Below are 17268 nucleotides of genomic sequence, written 5' to 3'. Positions count from 1 at the left end.
GTGGACACTTCCGAATGCAACTTGACGATCTAAACTTTGTCGATGGCATGACTTCTTTTACACAACCACAGTCAGATGCAGGATAAACAACTCGCCTTGCAACACAACAACGTCAGAAGGAGCAGAACTCAAAATCAACTTGAAGAAAACAGAATTGGTGAAAAAAAACACCACTGCCCAAAAACTTGTCTCAGTTTGTGGCGAGCCCATCAGAGAACTTCATCTTTCTGGGTAGTGTGCTGGACAGACAAGATTGCACAAACGTTGACTTCAAGTAAGAATAGGCAAGGCGAAAACTGCATTCACCATGCTAAAGAACATATGGGCCTCACATCTGCATTATAACCGAACTGCAGATGTTCAGTCGTAATGTTAAGAAGCCCCCCCCCCCTTTTATGATGCAGAGACGTGAAAGTTGATAAAAGCAACCCTGCAGAAGACATTTTACAACACCAGTTTCAGGCGCATCTTAAACATCCGATGGCATGAAAGGGCCTCCACTAAAGAACCATTGAAGAGAGCAGGACAGGAACCAAATTGAATTGGATTGTACACACGCTAGGGAAGTCATCATCTAGCATCACACGCCAGGCATTCAGGCCTGATTTGGAACCCGCGGGGCAAAAGAATTAAAGAGGGGCGTCCAAGAAACACCTGGCAGCGTGACTCGGAGTCAGAACTAAAGGTATATGACATGACTTGGCAGGATGCAGTGACAGCAGCGCAGAAACGAGCTTGTTGGAAAACTGTTGTCGACAACCTAAGTTCCTCACGAAACAACAGGCCTAATTAAGTAATTATAAGTAAGTGACTATGAAAGGAAAGACCTTAATATTTTGTCGGAATGGAGCTCCATTAATTATATCACAAAGTTTTGGGCGAAATATGAAGCATTACTTCTAATCGGAGGTGATAATTTTATAAATCGGAAAGACTACATGAACAGTTTGTAAAGGATACAGCAGACAAGGCTGATTAATACATGTACCATCTTTGAATTTACTGGTCACATCTTAGTCTACAAGGCTAGTCTATAAGGTATGCTGAAAACAATACAAAGAAAAAAGACTACAATTTTTAATTGAATTTTATGACTCCTAGTATCCTACCAAATACAAATTGCTGAATTATAGAACTGCAATTTACCCGAGAATTTCTTGATCCACCCTGTGCATTTGTGTATTTACTATTTAAATATATCTCGCATACCGATTGGTCAGTAAATATATTTCTATATTTCGCAATGTTATAAATATAATCGAAGCGGATGTTTACCATAAGTTATTGTTGACATATTCATCAAAGCAGGGACGACAAGATTTCAGGTATACTTATTTCTTAAAGGAATATATCCATAAATTTCTCAGAATAATAGCATCAAAAAGATAGGCTTGGTCGAAAATTAAATAGCTATATGTACATGTATATTGTTTTTCAGTCGAGTCCCAACGAACCCTTGCGACAGTTGAAAGGCAAATATAGCTTGCAACTCCAACCCGCATCACAGTACATGCAGAAAAATTCAGAAAAAATTAGAGAATGTCAAAATAAATCTGGAGAGTAAAAAGATGATGTACCTGTCCAACATCTCCCGCCCGTCCAAATATTATTTGTTGTGGACTGCTCAATAAAATATTTAAAATGTAAGACATTTTGTGATGGACATTAATCTAACAACGTTTAATTAATACGTATGCTTTTAATTGGCAAAAGGATTACGAAGAAATACCGGAATCATGTAATTCTACTGAGAAATACCAAAATTTTGTAATGCTAAAACTTTTATAAAATTTATAATTATTATAATTGTTTTTTGGTAGAATTTTCCCGCCATGGGTGACATTAAACTGGTTGTGGTGGGGATGGGAATGTGGGGAAGACCTCTCTCCTCACTATACGTACGCCACTGGTGTTTTCCACTCGGAATCCGTCCCCACGGTGTTTGACAATCACACCTTTACTTTTACAGTAGAAGGGAAACCATACAGTGTGTCACTCTTTGACACGGCTGAGCATATGAGTGATTTCCATCCATTGACTGTTTAGTATATGTATGAATTGGTATGAAATGTATCTGTTCAATCGTCAACTTCCCTACCTTATGCTGCAATTATATAGCCGTTATAAGTTATCGTCTGCATACGAGGCTTAATTATATCTCTCAGTTGATTCAAAACTCAAGGGGATGCTAAATTAACACGTTTGAACAATTTCTTAAACCGTGCGAGGAAAGTTTTTACCAAAGTTGATGAAAATAGAGACTATACAACCATTCTCGTTTCAAGTCATCATTTCCATGATTTTATATGTTCTACCGTCGATACATTGACGCTGTCGGCAAATACAATCTGCAATTGAGTCAAATCGCTTTACATACAAATTGTTAGGCTACTGTATATTTACAACACACTGAAAGCTGGAAGGAAGCACACGGCGTGAGTTGTTTACTCCTCCATGGCACCTGATCCTACCTTTGATGTATAAGAAGTCCGTGTTTTCTCTGCTCCTGATTTGTAATGTTTAATGGGCTTTTGAGCTTGAATACTGTTAGTTGCCTTCATGTATTTCATCCATATAAAGATTCTGCTGGTAAATATTTAAAACAAAAGCCAATATCAAAAATTGAGTGGAGTATATGTGACACACTTGTGAAATTCACTAACCAATAAACTACTCTTTAGAGAAGTTATATAGAAAACGGCTGGCCGGATTTATCTTATGCTTTTAAATTAGTCTCACATGCAAAACTTTCATTTACTCACAAACAAGATGTATCAAGGTGCACACGCACATTTATCTTAATTAACCTTAAATTGGACAGACTACGATTTCCTGTGTACCTTATAACTCTCTCTCTCTCTCTCTCTCCTGTTTATTGGTTGGAAGGGTATTCATGACAGACTATGCTTTCTTGCATACCTTGTAATGAAAATATTATAGATAACGAACCGAAATCAAGCTCAAAATATACAATTGGAATCAAATGACATGGAGGAGTAAGCATCCCCTGTCGACCGCCCGAATTCGCCGCAGTGTGAAAATAATGCCCTAATAGCTGGTATTTAGTGCTAGTGTTTTTTAAGGGATGGGTCTCACAAAATACACTATTTTGCGTTCCTTATAACTGATATATTTCTCGATCCTGTAGGTTGATAAGAAGGGTATGACTGACTACGCTAATTAGCGTACTTTATAACTGATGTCTTTCTCCTGTGTTTTTATAGGACGGGTATGGCAGATAACGCTAATTAGAGTACTTTATCACTGATGTCTTTCTCCTGTGTTTTTATAGGACGGGTATGACAGACAACGCTAATTAGCGTACTTTATCACTGATGTCTTTTCTCCTGTGTTTTTATAGGATGAGTATGACAGAGTAAGCTAATTAGCGTACTTTATCACTGATGTCTTTTCTCTTGTGTTTTTATAGGATGGGTATGACAGAGTAAGCTAATTAGCGTACTTTATCACTGATGTCTTTTCTCCTGTGTTTTTATAGGATTGGTATGACAGAGCAAGCTAATTAGCGTACTTTATCAATGATGTATTTTTCCTGTGTTTTTATAGGATGGGTATGACAGAGTAAGCTAATTAGCGTACTTTATCACTGATGTCTTTTCTCCTGTGTTTTTATAGGACGGGTATGGCAGACAACGCTAATTAGCGTACTTTATCACTGATGTCTTTCTCCTGTGTTTTTATAGGACAGGTATGACAGACAACGCTAATATTACCGTACTTCATCACTGATGTCTTTCTCCTGTGTTTTTATAGGATGGGTATGACAGAGTAAGCTAATTAGCGTATCTTTCTCATGTTTTTCGATAGGAAGGGTATGAAAGACTACGCTTTATAGTGTACCATTTAACTGATGTCTTTCTCCTGTGTTACTGTATCGACTACAGACCATCGTTTGAGAGCACAGAGGACAAGTGGATACACGATGCCCGCTATCATTGTTCTGATTTACCAATAGTGTTGTCGCTTGTAAAATAGGTAAATTCTCTCATTATTTTAAGTTATTTGTAAAATAAAATGCATGCCTGCTAACAAAAATTGTGAACTTGAGCTACACATGTTTTTGTATTTTTTTTAAAATCATGTTTCAGCTTATATGACTGTCAGCAAGACAAGAGAATTGTTAACTCTGACACTTGCTTCTGGTGTTGCATAAAAAGGTTCTCAGTCAAGATCTCCATAATAATATGCATGTTTCCAGTGAATAAACATTCCAATAAACAAAAATAAATTATTTCTGTAGGAACAATCGTTACCATTACTTGTTTGACATGTTTTAGGAAGATAATTCATAATGAACCCAGCTATCTTAGATTGCTAAACATATATCCCTGTTCAATACTAATTACTAGTCAGCTATGGTAATGAAATAAGATAGCAGTGCTATAGTTATGTTTAAGCTGTGAGTTTTCTCCTTATTTGTAGATCTGCGGCCAAGCAGTTCTAGAGGTGATCTTATCACGACAGAAGAGGGAAAGAACATGGCTAAACGTCTTGGCGCCTCATTCTGTGAAACAAGTTCTCTTCATCGGAGAGGACTTGAGGAGTGTTTTTCTGCAGCGGTGAGTCTTCATGCTAGTTCTTCGACTCTGTTTTACCCAGTGAAAGATGTCCAAGTTTGAATTAATTTTTGCTGATTGATTATATATTTTGAGATAGATAAAGCGAGCTGTGGATAATAAAGAAAGGAAACTGTTAAAATCTTCGGGCTTATTTTGAGGAATTTTCAAGAAGAAAAAGAAGCGCCTCCCTATAGCACCTGTCATTCCTCCGGCTGGTATAAAAATAAAAAGTCTTACGATACAGCACCGGTCGCGCCACCTGCCGGCGAATAAGTCCTAAAAAAGTGACACCCAAAGTATTCAAGTCCTCACTCAGTTTCCTCTCTCCGATTATAATAAATAAAATATCCCCATTTTAAAAGCATATTTGTACCTAGTGTGAGTAGTTTCCTTAAATTTTTGTCCTTCAGTAGAATAATACGGTATATGTAAGTCTTAAAATGGAACAAATTTAGCCCTACAGTTGTCGCAGATTCGCTCTTGAAGTCCTTCTTGATTGTTGTTACAGAGAAGGCCCCTTGGGTGGAGATTATGACCTCGACCTTTAGTTCTGATTGGATGAAAGCTTTACAGAGCCCCTCCTACACGGACGTGACCTTCATACTGGACGGTAACCATAAGCTAGAGGCTCATCGCCTGATTTTGTGTGCAGCTTCCAAATTCTTTCAGAAAGTCTTCAGATACTCACATTGTAAACAGGTACATACTTGTATTCTCTTTAAACTCCATATTTTCAGTAGATTGACGCAACACATGATTAAAGTTTCCACAGAGCTTCAATAAAAAGTTCCAGATTGTTTTATGTGTTTTTAGAAAAATCAGCTAAGCAAAATAGTAGACGAGGCTTTTACTATGGAAGACTTAACATCCGGGGATGTAGAAGGCATAGCAACGGTCCTAGCTTTAGGAGAATGTCGGGACAAAACACACCACTATACATCTCTGTGATGGAATCAAAACAAACGTTTTTGAAATTCTTATACACTGGTAATTACACGTTAAATATTGAGAAATAGAACTATTCCTGATACAAGTTAGATAAGGATGACCATGTAGAGCTTCTTCGTCTTGATTTTACAAGTCATTGTTTAGTAAGAAAGTATACTGGCATATTTTGTTGGAACGTACTACTCTTGTACTTTACGTTTTAATTAGGATCGCCAAAGCCAAAAGACATAACTGATATTGAAGAGGAAATCAATGACTTGAGCAGAGTAGCTAAAATGTTCGGGTTAGGTCAACTCCAAACAATGTGTGAGAACTGTCTCACAGAACAGGAGTTTCTGAACCCGAGCATAGGGACGTATCTCAATAACGAAACAGGAAAGAAAATGAAAGATTTGTTTTTGAATAACCCTGATTATGCTGACGTCATATTTCATGTTGAAGGTAATACAAATTTTAATATGGTTGACTAGAAAATGTAAATAAAGATATTTTTTATTCGTTATTTATTTTTAAGTCTGTAAGCATTGATTTAATTTCTTTTCCAGGGACTACCATTTTCGCCAATAAAGTTGTTCTCGCAGCCAGATGTGAAGTAATGTCAGCCATGTTTAGGGGAAGTTTTGTGGAAAGTCTTAGCACTGTATCTGAAGTAAAACTACAGGAAGTGACGTCAGAGTGTTTCCTGGCTCTTTTACAATACCTAGAGGTACACAGATTCCGTCCCAATTGAAGACGGCGACTCCGTTGGAATTAATTTTAGCGGCCGAATATTGTCTAAAACGACTAATAAATTTATGTGAACTTTACGTAACAAAAGAAGTAGATCGCAACGTCACTAAACAAATCGAGAAGTCAGACATTGACGTCATGGGACTGTTACTCACATCACAGGTAAATTGATCAGATTGTTAATTACATCCCATTTCTCAGTTTCTTGGAATCTCAGAACTGTTAGTTACATAAAACAAAGTTTCTCCCGACTGGAGTTCCTTTTTACTCACACATGAAGTGAGTTGATTGATTGATTGGATGCACATGCTGTTTAACGTCATTCTCACGAATTTTTCACTCATATGGAGACGCCACCCCAGCCAGTGGAGACCTGCAAATTTTGTCCTACACTCGGCACTTAGGTCCTTTTAGCGGGGATGGATCTTTTTCGTGCCTGCACCTACTGCGACACGGGACCTCGGTTTAAATACGGTCTCTTCCAAAAAAAACGCGGTCTCCACGTCCCACAGTGGTATTCGAACCCGCAACGTAAGGATCAACTCCTTACTTCGCGACTCTAGAGCAACCGCGCTAACCACTGCGGCACGCGAGTGAATTGATGATGACTATAATTTCTTAGAGGGGGTTTATATAGATCTATGACCAAGTAATATTTGGATATATAAACTAATTTATATGTATTACATGTACATGTATATCGTGTTGTAGCTCCATAACGCAGAACAGCTTTCTAACTGGTGTCTCCATTTTATTTCCTCCAACTACATCGCTTTTGAAAAAAGGAAGCAGTTTCCTATGCTGACAGGAAGCAACAAAGACCACGAGGAAGAATAGATGGCCGCCATAATGATTATCTTACCTGGAGGAAGTAAAGGAATATGAACAAAAAATGGAGCTCGATGCAGAGGGTGACAAATGCAGCATCACATAAAAGTCAGTGACAACCTGGTTGTCACTATCTTAACACATATCCTGCAACATCAGTGGGAAATTCCCACCTGCAAACATTGGCCGTTCCTCTCCTTCGGACTTCATCTGACTTTAGACAGAGGATTGCACGTGTCCATTCAATTCATTATGTACAATAACCAAACTTAAATATAAAACAATGGTTTTAAGCTAACAGCTTAAAGGATATTTAGCGAAAATTCTAAATTACCACATTTTTGTTACGTTGTATTACAACGTCAAGACTCAGTTATCATTTTGTGAGCTTCTTGCTCATAGTACCTCTTGTTTTTTCACCAAGTTCAAACGGGATAAATGTCAAAAAACAACGAACTTTGACCAAATTTGTGTCATGTATTGACTATTCTCAAGCCTACTAGTATCCAAATGTTGAATGTTAACAATTGTTGCAGAGAAAAACGGAAAGTCAATAATGACAGAACAGTAGGATATAGGTCTCTGGCATTTTATGGAGGGGCATAATAAACCCATTCAATTTTTTAGGTCACCTGACCTACTGCTATCCTTTTTTTGTCCGTCGTCGTTCGTCAACATTTGAACATTTTCAACTTTTTCTCTGAAACCGCTTCACCAATTTCAACTAATTTTTTATATAGCTCTATGATTTAAGGCCACTTTATAATTTCACGAGCTCTCTGGATTGTGGCCTGGAGGGTGGGGCCAAAAGCACTAAAAATAATGCAATCTTTAAAAATCTTCTTTATTCGTGGACATCAAGCAGTCAAACTGTTGCCTTGATTGTAATCAACATGGAGTCCTCTACCAAAATTGTGAAATTCATGGCCCCAGGGTCAGGGGTTCTAGTGCTAGGGCATGGCTAAATAAATTATACAGTGAAAATGCATTATTTCTTTGAAATTCTTCTTCTCTCATGTTTGTAAAACACTTACGCCCCCCCCCCCCCTCCCCCAAATAATTGGAATTTTTCTCAGTCCAAGGGACATAACTCTGTCAAAAATGGCTCCATCGTACCCTCAAAACAACTTAACCTTATAAATCTGTATACCAAATCTCATTTCAATACTGTGAAATAACAAATTTTCCAGGGGGTTAATTTTCGTTGTTTTCAAGGTATGACAATGCCCACGAATTCATGTCCACCATGAAATGCAAAATGTTTCATACATAATACTCATTAATTCTTGATTCACAAAATCAAATCCCTACGAACCAAGAGATTCTCCTCAAACCATGAAAATCTGACCCCACGAAAATATGTGATTTTACAGTATGTGCAACCTCTTCAAAGAAAATGAATGGAAACTGCAAATTATTGGAATTTTCGAAGTCAAAGGGGCATAACTCTGTCCAAAATGGCCCGATCGTACCCTAAACAGAATTTTGCCTAGATGATGAATCTGTTGACCAAATTTTATTTCAACATGTGCAACCTCTGCAATGAAAATAACGGAAACCGATGGTGGACCAACAGACCAACACACAGCATCAAAGCAATATGCCCTCCCTCCTTTGAAGAGGGCATAGAAAACATGCAGCAAATCGCAATAAAAACCTTCATTCATTTGATGCTACTAATATCAAGAATTATGCAAGACAATTGGCAAAATATGAACAAGACCTAGAACATTTATCCCACGCCTGCAAATCAAGAGCCTTTTTTAGAAATTAATATGTTGGAGATTTATAAACACGACAACTCTGTGTGGTTTTTTTCTTTTAATCTGTACATTTTATGCAATAGAACTGGCATTTGATGCGATACGGGGCCACAAGTCGGCACATTCCTTAGCTACAGGTCCAGTAATGGCTGACCCTAAAATAAGAAAGATAAATAATCAAAGCACAAATTATTAAAATGTTTCATAAAATAGGAAGGTTATCATCCTTTATACAATCTTAAATTTTAGTTCATGTGGGATTTTGCGACTTGGTTATAATCATATTTGTTTACCTAATTATCACAATTTCTGAATTATCTTCCCTTGCAAGACATACACATAACCTGCATTAGTTAGAATAATCTAACGGTATCTTGGGACAAGCCCTCATCACAGTTAGAATACATCCCATTTACTCATTTTCTCAACGTTTTTTTTTCTCTTAAAATTTACAGGCCACTTTATACTCGGAGCTCTCTGGATTGTTCCTAGTAAATGCACCGAGTTTGTTATCACCCGTGTTCATTTTGTTACATTGCCAATACAAAGAACGAATTCTATTTTGTTAACAACAGAATCTAAACAAAGTAAGTATGTATAATATTGTATTACTTATACTTTTTATTGATTGAAAAGCACACTGCATAAGATATAAATACAGGTGGCTTGAAAATCAGGTAAAGACCAGCATTTCCCAACTGATGAGAAAAGTGAAGTGTTTTATGTGAGAAATAAAATCTTCAGTGAATGTAATTTGTAAATAAAGGTTCTTGACTGTATACCAACATAGTTAAATAAAATTGTATTATACATGCATCTTTCATTATCCCATTTTTACCCCTTTATCCCGTGGATATGACTCATTGAATATTTTTGGGTATCCCCCAGTTAAGTGCAGTTGTGACGTTACATTGGTTTTTGTGTTAGCATGATGAAGTAAATAAAGCAGAGTACAGTAAAAAAACAGTGCAAAACATTGGTCGTGGGGTATTAAACATTCGATAAAAAGAATCTCCCATGATTTGTAGTTGGATATGACTTTTATTCAACTTTTTGTGTGTTTTTATCTCCTCGCCAAGGTTCAGGGATAAAAAAAAAGCACAACTCATCTGATAACCAGAAGTCTCTGTCGAGACTGTAGCTCTACTGGTTTATACTTAAAACAAAGGAAGAGAAAAGTAGCAGTTGGGACTTGAGACTTTAAATCAGCAATAAATAGAAAAATGATCCTTCCCACTCATCAAAATAAAAACCAATGCATAGAATTATGTATCTTAGTATAGTCTACTTGTGTGCCAAGTTATACTGAAATCAGAACAAAACTGCAGGAGGAGTAGCATTTTGAAAGAATTTCACAGAAATTTCTATTTTTAGTAACCATGGCAACATTGTTCATTGAAATCAAAAACCGATGCACAGAATTATGTATCTTAGTGTAGTCTACTTGTATGCCAAGTTATATCAAAATCAGACCAAAACTGTAGGAGGAGTAGCATTTTGAAAGAATTTCACAGAAATTTCTATTTTTAGTAACCAAGGCAACACCGTTCATCGAAATCAAAAACCGATGCACAGAATTATGTATCTTAGTGTAGTCTACTTGTGTGCCAAGTTATAATGAAATTGGACCAAAACTGTAGGAGGAGTAGCATTTTGAAAGAATTTCACAGAAATTTCTATTTTTAGTAACCACGGCAACACCGTTTATCGAAATCAAAAACCGATGCACAGAATTATGTATCTTAGTAGTGATGGGGAATCGGAAAAAAATCAGAATCGATTATCGGTAATAATCGGCTGGGCATAATCGATTAATAATCGATTATAATCGAAATTTTGAACTTTAATAAAATTAATATAGAAAAGTTGAAACTTATTCACATTTCTGTCAGACTTTTACAAAAAAAAACATTTACTTACATAAAATATTCAAAAATGTTAATTGAAATTTCTTTTATAAAAAGTGGAAAATAATATTTTGTTTACTTTAAACAATATAGGACTATATAAGACTATTGAAACAGAATGGGAATTTATTTATTTTTTTTTTTTATAAAGTCCATGCAATGGGTATTTTACTGATATTAGTCCCACCTTTCATTTAATACATGTATATTTTTCTTAAAATTAGTTTTAATTAGTTAAAATGATAAAATTGCAAGTCTTAAAAGTAATTACCCAGAAGTTAGACTTGTATTTATGATAATAATTACGTTTAAAGATTGACTAGACTAATTATGTTTTCCTTTGTATAGTAAAACCTTGCAATATTAGCGTTTCCTGGTATTAGTCTAACCCCATATTTAATCATGGCGGTAAAAGTATCAACAAGACACGGAATCCTTCCATGTTTTCAATGTTCATCACTACTTTTATGCTCTTTGCACTTGGATTTGGTAATAAAATTAAAGTATGACAATTTTATTTTTTGTTAGCGATGTCGGCGACATTTATTTTATAATTGATTAGTAGCATCGAAGAGCTTCTAACGACCGACAATCGATTGTCGGCGACAATCGTTCCATCACTATATCTTAGTGTAGTCTACTTGTGTGCCAAGTTATACTGAAATCGGACCAAATCTGTAGGAGGAGTAGCATTTTGAAAGAATTTCAAAGAAATTTCTATTTTTAGTAACCACGGCAACACCGTTCATCGAAATCAAAAACCGATGCACAGAATTATGTATTTTAGTGTAGTCTACTTGTGTGCCAAGTAATATTGAAATTGGACCAAAACTGTAGGAGGAGTAGCATTTTGAAAGAATTTCAAAGAAATTTCTATTTTTAGTAACCACGGCAGCACTGTTCATCGAAATCAAAAACCGATGCACAGAATTACGTATCTTAGTGTAGTCTACTTTTGTGCCAAGTTATATTGAAATCAAACCAAAACTGTAGGAGGAGTAGCATTTTGAAAGAATTCACAGAAATTTCTATTTTTAGTAACCACGGCAACACCGTTCATCGAAATCAAAAACCGATGCACAAAATTATGTATCTTAGTGTAGTCTACTTGTGTGCCAAGTTATATTGAAATCGGACCAAAACTGTAGGAGGAGTAGCATTTTGAAAAATTGTTTACAGACAGACAGACGGACGGACGACGGACGCATTACTATCGCATAAGCTCTTCTGGTCTCTGACCAGTAGAGCTAAAAATTATATCCAACTACAATTCATGGAAGATCCTATTCTTATTTTTCAATAAATTTCTAGCAAGGGTCAAGTATGAATACATCTATAACATGATAATTTTTAAACAACACCGTGTAGCATAAAAGTCAATGGTGGAGGGATGTACAAACCTTTCATTTCTCCTTTATTGTTGACTATGACCCCTGCGTTATCTTCAAAGTATATAAACACTCCGTTCTTCCTCCTCACTGGTTTCCTCTGTCGAATGACCACAGCAGGCATTACTGAAGAGACAAAGCATTCATACTTAGATATTAGGTAACTCGGGGCAGGTAATATGTCTTCAGTAAGTTTAAAACAAGATAGATGTGATCCATTAGGGTGGTGATAATTACTTGGAGTGCATTTGAATTTGTGACACATTGCATTTGATTAAATTTTCAATTCAATATCTTCAAATTGGTTCAAATTTTCATTTCTTTTCTACAACACTTGTTTTGTATTTTTTTCCTTTAAAATATTTAACAGCAAAACAGGGGACACTGGTGTCAAAACTGGGGAATATGGATAAAAATCCTCCAAAAGAAAACTTGTGAATAAATGCATTTTAAGTAGATATACTGAATAAGCTAACAATATTTTTTGTACACACCTTGACCTGGTTTCTAATCAGAAAACTTGAGATGTGTTAAATCCAGTAAAACATCTATATTTTTTTCCTTTAAGGCCTAGAAAAAAAATAGGTTTGTTTCCGCTTTCCCGACCAACCCTAATTTATAGTGCCGACCCTAAATATTTTTTTAATTTTTTTGTCCCATGATGTGCCAGATTTCAACCAGGGAATTATAGCCTCCAACTATGCAAGCTTTTCAAGACAGAAAGAAGTTTGGGTCACCTTTCTATTATAAGTTAAGTCACAGTAATGCTTGAAAACACCATTTCTTTTGTCATTAATGTTACTTCTATACACGTTTTGATTAAAGAAGCAAAAAATTTTTTTCAAAAAAAAAAATTGCCTACATATCTACCCTATATTTTTTCAGCCTGAAAGCGGAAACAAACATATTTTTTTCTAGGCCTAATTCAAACAATACCCAGTTCAGAATGTAGGATATGTGCTGATCTACATACTTTCTTATTATACCTGTGTTTCAATAAGACCAGCTTACCCTTTTTCCTGAGTTCAGGTTTTCCTTTTTTGACTGTAGCAACAAACATGTCACCAGCCCCTGCAGCTGGCATTCGGTTCAATCGTCCCTTGATGCCGCTGACAGCAATAACGAACAGATTCTTGGCACCTAAAATTGTAAAGGTAAAGAAAGTTAATGTTCCGATGAAAATTGGAGATTTCTGTGTGTTTACTTTCTTCAAGTTCTTTATTCATTTTTTATTTACGATACACTTTGTCAGAATAAGCACTGAAGTGTCACATTTTGATTTAGGATATTTTTGACAATACTTGTGATTTTTCCACAAGTCCTTTGACATTGTACGAGTGTTTGCACACAATTAGAGTCAGAAGTCAAAAGTTAAAGCTTTTCGATTTATTTAGATTTAGAATTTGCTGCCACATGACTTAATATACTAGTTGAACTTGAATCAAATGTGAGCTTGAATTGTTAACAATATTTAAATTTAGAGATCTCAAAAACCTCACTAAAATTTAAATGGCAGGGGTACTCCTACAAGTAAGAGCCTCGGTTAGCGTCCCTACGCTCCTTATATACCTCGGAGTTACGCGGCGCCAAGTCAAAAGTATCTCGCCGTGAACCTCTAGCATGCTTGAGTAATGGGAGGGGCTGACAAATAGATTTTTAAGGCACTTGTCCAAGGGCAAGTACTTTGTCAAAATTCACTTGCCCTACCTGAATTTTTGCTTGCCCCCTACCATAAACTAATAACGTATTTATGAATACTTTTTAAAACAAGAGGCCCAGGGGCCACAGCGCTCACCTGAGCACATCAGGCTTGAATTTACTCCCACTCCCACCCCCCCTCCAGGCGTTCATCATTTGAACAAACTAGAATCTACACTACCTGAGGATGATTCCATATAAATATCACTAATCATAGCTTTGAAGTACTTGAAAAGAAGATTTTAAAAGGTTTCCCTATATATCCCTATGTAAAACTTGGGTCGGCCATTTTGGCCCCACCCTAGCCCCAGGGGTCATGATTTGAACAAACTTAAATCTGCTCTACCTGAGGATGATTCCACATGAGTTTTATCTTTCCTGGCCCAGTGGTTCTGGAGAAGAAGATTTTTAAAGATTTTCCCTATATATTCCTATGTAAAACTTGGGTCGGCCATTTTGGCCCCACCCTAGCCCTGGGGGTCATGATTTGAACAAACTTAAATCTGCTCTACCTGAGGATGATTCCACATGAGTTTCATCTTTCCTGGCCCAGTGGTTGTGGAGAAGAAGATTTTTCCTATATATTCCTATGTAAAACTTGGGTCGGCCATTTTGGCCCCACTCTTGCCCCGGGGGTCATGATTTGAACAAAATTGAATCTACACTACCTGAGGTTGCTTCCACATGAGTTTCATCTTTCCTGGCCCAGCGGTTCTGGAGAAGAAGATTTTAAAAGATTTTTCCTATATATTCCTATGTAAAACTAGGGTCGGCCATTTTGGCCCCACCCTTGCCCCGGGGGTCATGATTTGAACAAACTTAAATCTCCTCTACTTGAGGATGATTCCATATGAGTTTCACCTTTCCTGGCCCAGTGGTTGTGGAGAAGAAGATTTTTAAAGATTTTTCCTATATATTCCTATATAAAACTTGGGTCGGCCATTTTGGCCCCACCTTTGCCCCGGGGGTCATGATTTGAACAAACTTGAATCTACACTACCTGAGGTTGCTTCCACATGAGTTTCATCTTTTCTGGCCCAGCGGTTCTGGAGAAGAAGATTTTTTAAAAATGCCATTAATTTTTAACAAATTCATGATTATCTCCCCTTGGAAAAGGGCGTGGCCCTTCATTTGAACAAACTTGAATCCCCTTCACCCAAGATACTTTGTGCCAAGTTTGGTTGAAATTGGCCCAGTGGTTCTTGAGAAGAAGATGAAAATGTGAAAAGTTTACGACGACAACAACGACAACAACAACGACGACGACGACAGACAACGGACAAATTTTGATCAGAAAAGCTCACTTGAGCCTTCGGCTCAGGTGAGCTAAAAAGAAGACAAATACTGAGTAAATTATGCAAACCCTTATGCCCAGCTTTAAATCTATGGCTTTCAAATTTATTTTATTTTTGATAAGTCACTTGCCTGCAGGCAAGTGGATGATAAAATTTCACTTGTCCACCCCTAAAATTCACTTGCCCCAATGGCCCGAGCGAGCGTTGGGCAATGGGATTTGTCATCCCCTGTATGGTACCTGAGTTTGCTAATATTCTTCTAGATACAAACCTGTGTTGTCAGCGCAGTTGATGACTGCGCCTACAGGTAAAGCTAGGGAGATACGGAATTTCCCTCCGGCCGAACCACCACGACCTGAAACAGCAGAAATGTAGTTACTTCAATGAATGTTCATGCAATTAGCATTCAATGTAATATAAAACAGAGAACATACTCATAATTTATACTACTACTAAGCCTACTGTTATAATTATCATATGTTGGTCCCTGATATATTCACCTCATTCATATACAACAAACGTATACCTACATAAACAGGGTAATGACAACATGGTTCATTTCAAAGTTAAAACACTGGATCACCATGATTACTGGTTGTTATAATATAACCCCCTCCTTCCCCTCTATCTAGTCATCTTCCGACTTGCCAACCATCAAAAGAATACATTTGTAATGTTTTTGTTTATATATGTAAATATGCTACAGTTGTTAATAAAATAGGAATATTATTTTTGTTTATTTGATAAGCCCTAACCATGGTACCTGATTAGCACCCTTATCTTGGAAGTCTAATCAATGTCCTAATTAATATGGTGCTTATCAGATGCTAAATGTATCAAGTGTCTTGACACCTAACAATGGTGCAGAGGCCCTAATACTTGGAGCCGATTGCCCTAATAGGCGCCCTAATGATGGAGCCGATTGCCCTAACAGGGTGCCCTAATGATGGAGCCTAACGCCCTAAGTAGGTGCCCTAAATCACGTTAGGTGTCAGACAGGGTATATAAGGAGGAGTTAGCGAGTTGATATACTTTGCTTGTACTGGATTGTAAACTACGTTTGGATATTATTAATACACTTGATGAAACAAACTTTGTCGTTGTTCTGATGTTAGATCTATAAAAATCTAAAGTTCCTATCTTCTACACGGGATCCACAATATTTTGTGACGCGGGTAGAAACAAACACCCCATAAAGAGAAAAACGTTACACATTGTTTTAATACAGAATATTGCCAGTTAGAAGACGATCTGGTTTACAAACACTTTCACAGTGATGCACCAAGAGGAAGGAGAGGGGATCATAACTATACATCCACATTTGAGCTCGATAGTTTTATGTTTACATTCGTCAAACGATTTGTATATTGAATATCTCATTTATTTTGTGGTATCTAAACTATTTGTATGTAGGGAAAGAAATTAAAACTTTTGATCTACATTCCATTTACGGAACATTGTAATTTTAACTACATGTTTGTCGATGACGATGGATATAGTTCGACACAGGCGAGTTTTCATACCTCTCTTAGACATATTGTATTTTCAAAGGAAGTACCCACAGAGCATGCGCGTTCAACATCTCGAGCCCGAAGCAAATTTGGTTTGCTATTTTACAAGTAAAAGGTGGGATTTGGTCTGTGAATATATTTAATTGTCAATGCCTATATAGATTGAAAATAGATTCCAAATTGATATAATTCTCATCTTAACAATCTCTCTCTCAAAAAAAAAAAATTGCAACGGAAAAACCTTTGCAGATCTCAAAATTCATAATTTTTCCTTGGAAGACGGTATTGTATAGTTGAAGTTTTTTAACTTCGTATGCACTTCCTCTCTTTTGTGATTGGTATATAGAGAGAGGGAGATAACTTTCTGATGAGAGAGAACAATTTTGAAGATTTTCAATCTTAAAAAAATGACAAAACGTTTCAAGTAATTATTCCTAATAACATGATTTTTTGTAAGCAATAAATAAAAAGATCTCTTTAATTTAATTATAAATAAAATTTGATTTTAATTGCTTGCAGGCTTTACAATTTGTTATTATTCTTTTTTTTTGTTTGAAGAAGGGAATGGGAACAGTTTGTTTAGGGCTAATGCAAAAAAGTAATGTAGAAATACAAAATCAA

General features: G+C 36.4%; 1 protein-coding gene, 1 long non-coding RNA gene and 1 pseudogene across 2 annotated transcripts; 2 read left to right on the top strand and 1 right to left on the bottom strand.

Moving 5' to 3' along the window:
* Positions 1–1259: 1259 nt before the first annotated feature.
* LOC134244344 (uncharacterized) lies at positions 1260–3430 on the top strand. The gene is made up of 3 exons (XR_009987203.1): positions 1260–1325; positions 1439–1643; positions 1821–3430. It is a non-coding gene; the product is annotated as an uncharacterized LOC134244344 (long non-coding RNA).
* Positions 3431–3516: 86 nt separating this feature from the next.
* Positions 3517–7229, top strand: LOC134244343 (rho-related protein racA-like; annotated as a pseudogene).
* A 1662-nt stretch (positions 7230–8891) lies between these two features.
* Positions 8892–16753, bottom strand: LOC134244349 (large ribosomal subunit protein uL14). The gene is made up of 5 exons (XM_062726633.1): positions 16660–16753; positions 15408–15491; positions 13155–13283; positions 12156–12269; positions 8892–9003 (listed from the first exon to the last, which is right to left on the bottom strand). Exons 1-5 carry the CDS (start codon positions 16670–16672, stop codon positions 8921–8923), a joined length of 423 nt encoding a protein of 140 aa, XP_062582617.1. The 5' UTR covers positions 16673–16753; the 3' UTR covers positions 8892–8920.
* Positions 16754–17268: the final 515 nt, after the last annotated feature.

Source organism: Saccostrea cucullata, unplaced genomic scaffold, assembly GCF_032062105.1.
Source record: "Saccostrea cucullata isolate Sc308-1 unplaced genomic scaffold, CSIRO_AGI_Scuc_v1 ctg2561, whole genome shotgun sequence".
Classification (NCBI taxonomy): Eukaryota; Metazoa; Mollusca; class Bivalvia; order Ostreida; family Ostreidae; genus Saccostrea; species Saccostrea cuccullata.
Note: the sequence above shows the minus strand (reverse complement) of the source record. Positions and strands in the feature narration are given on the sequence as shown.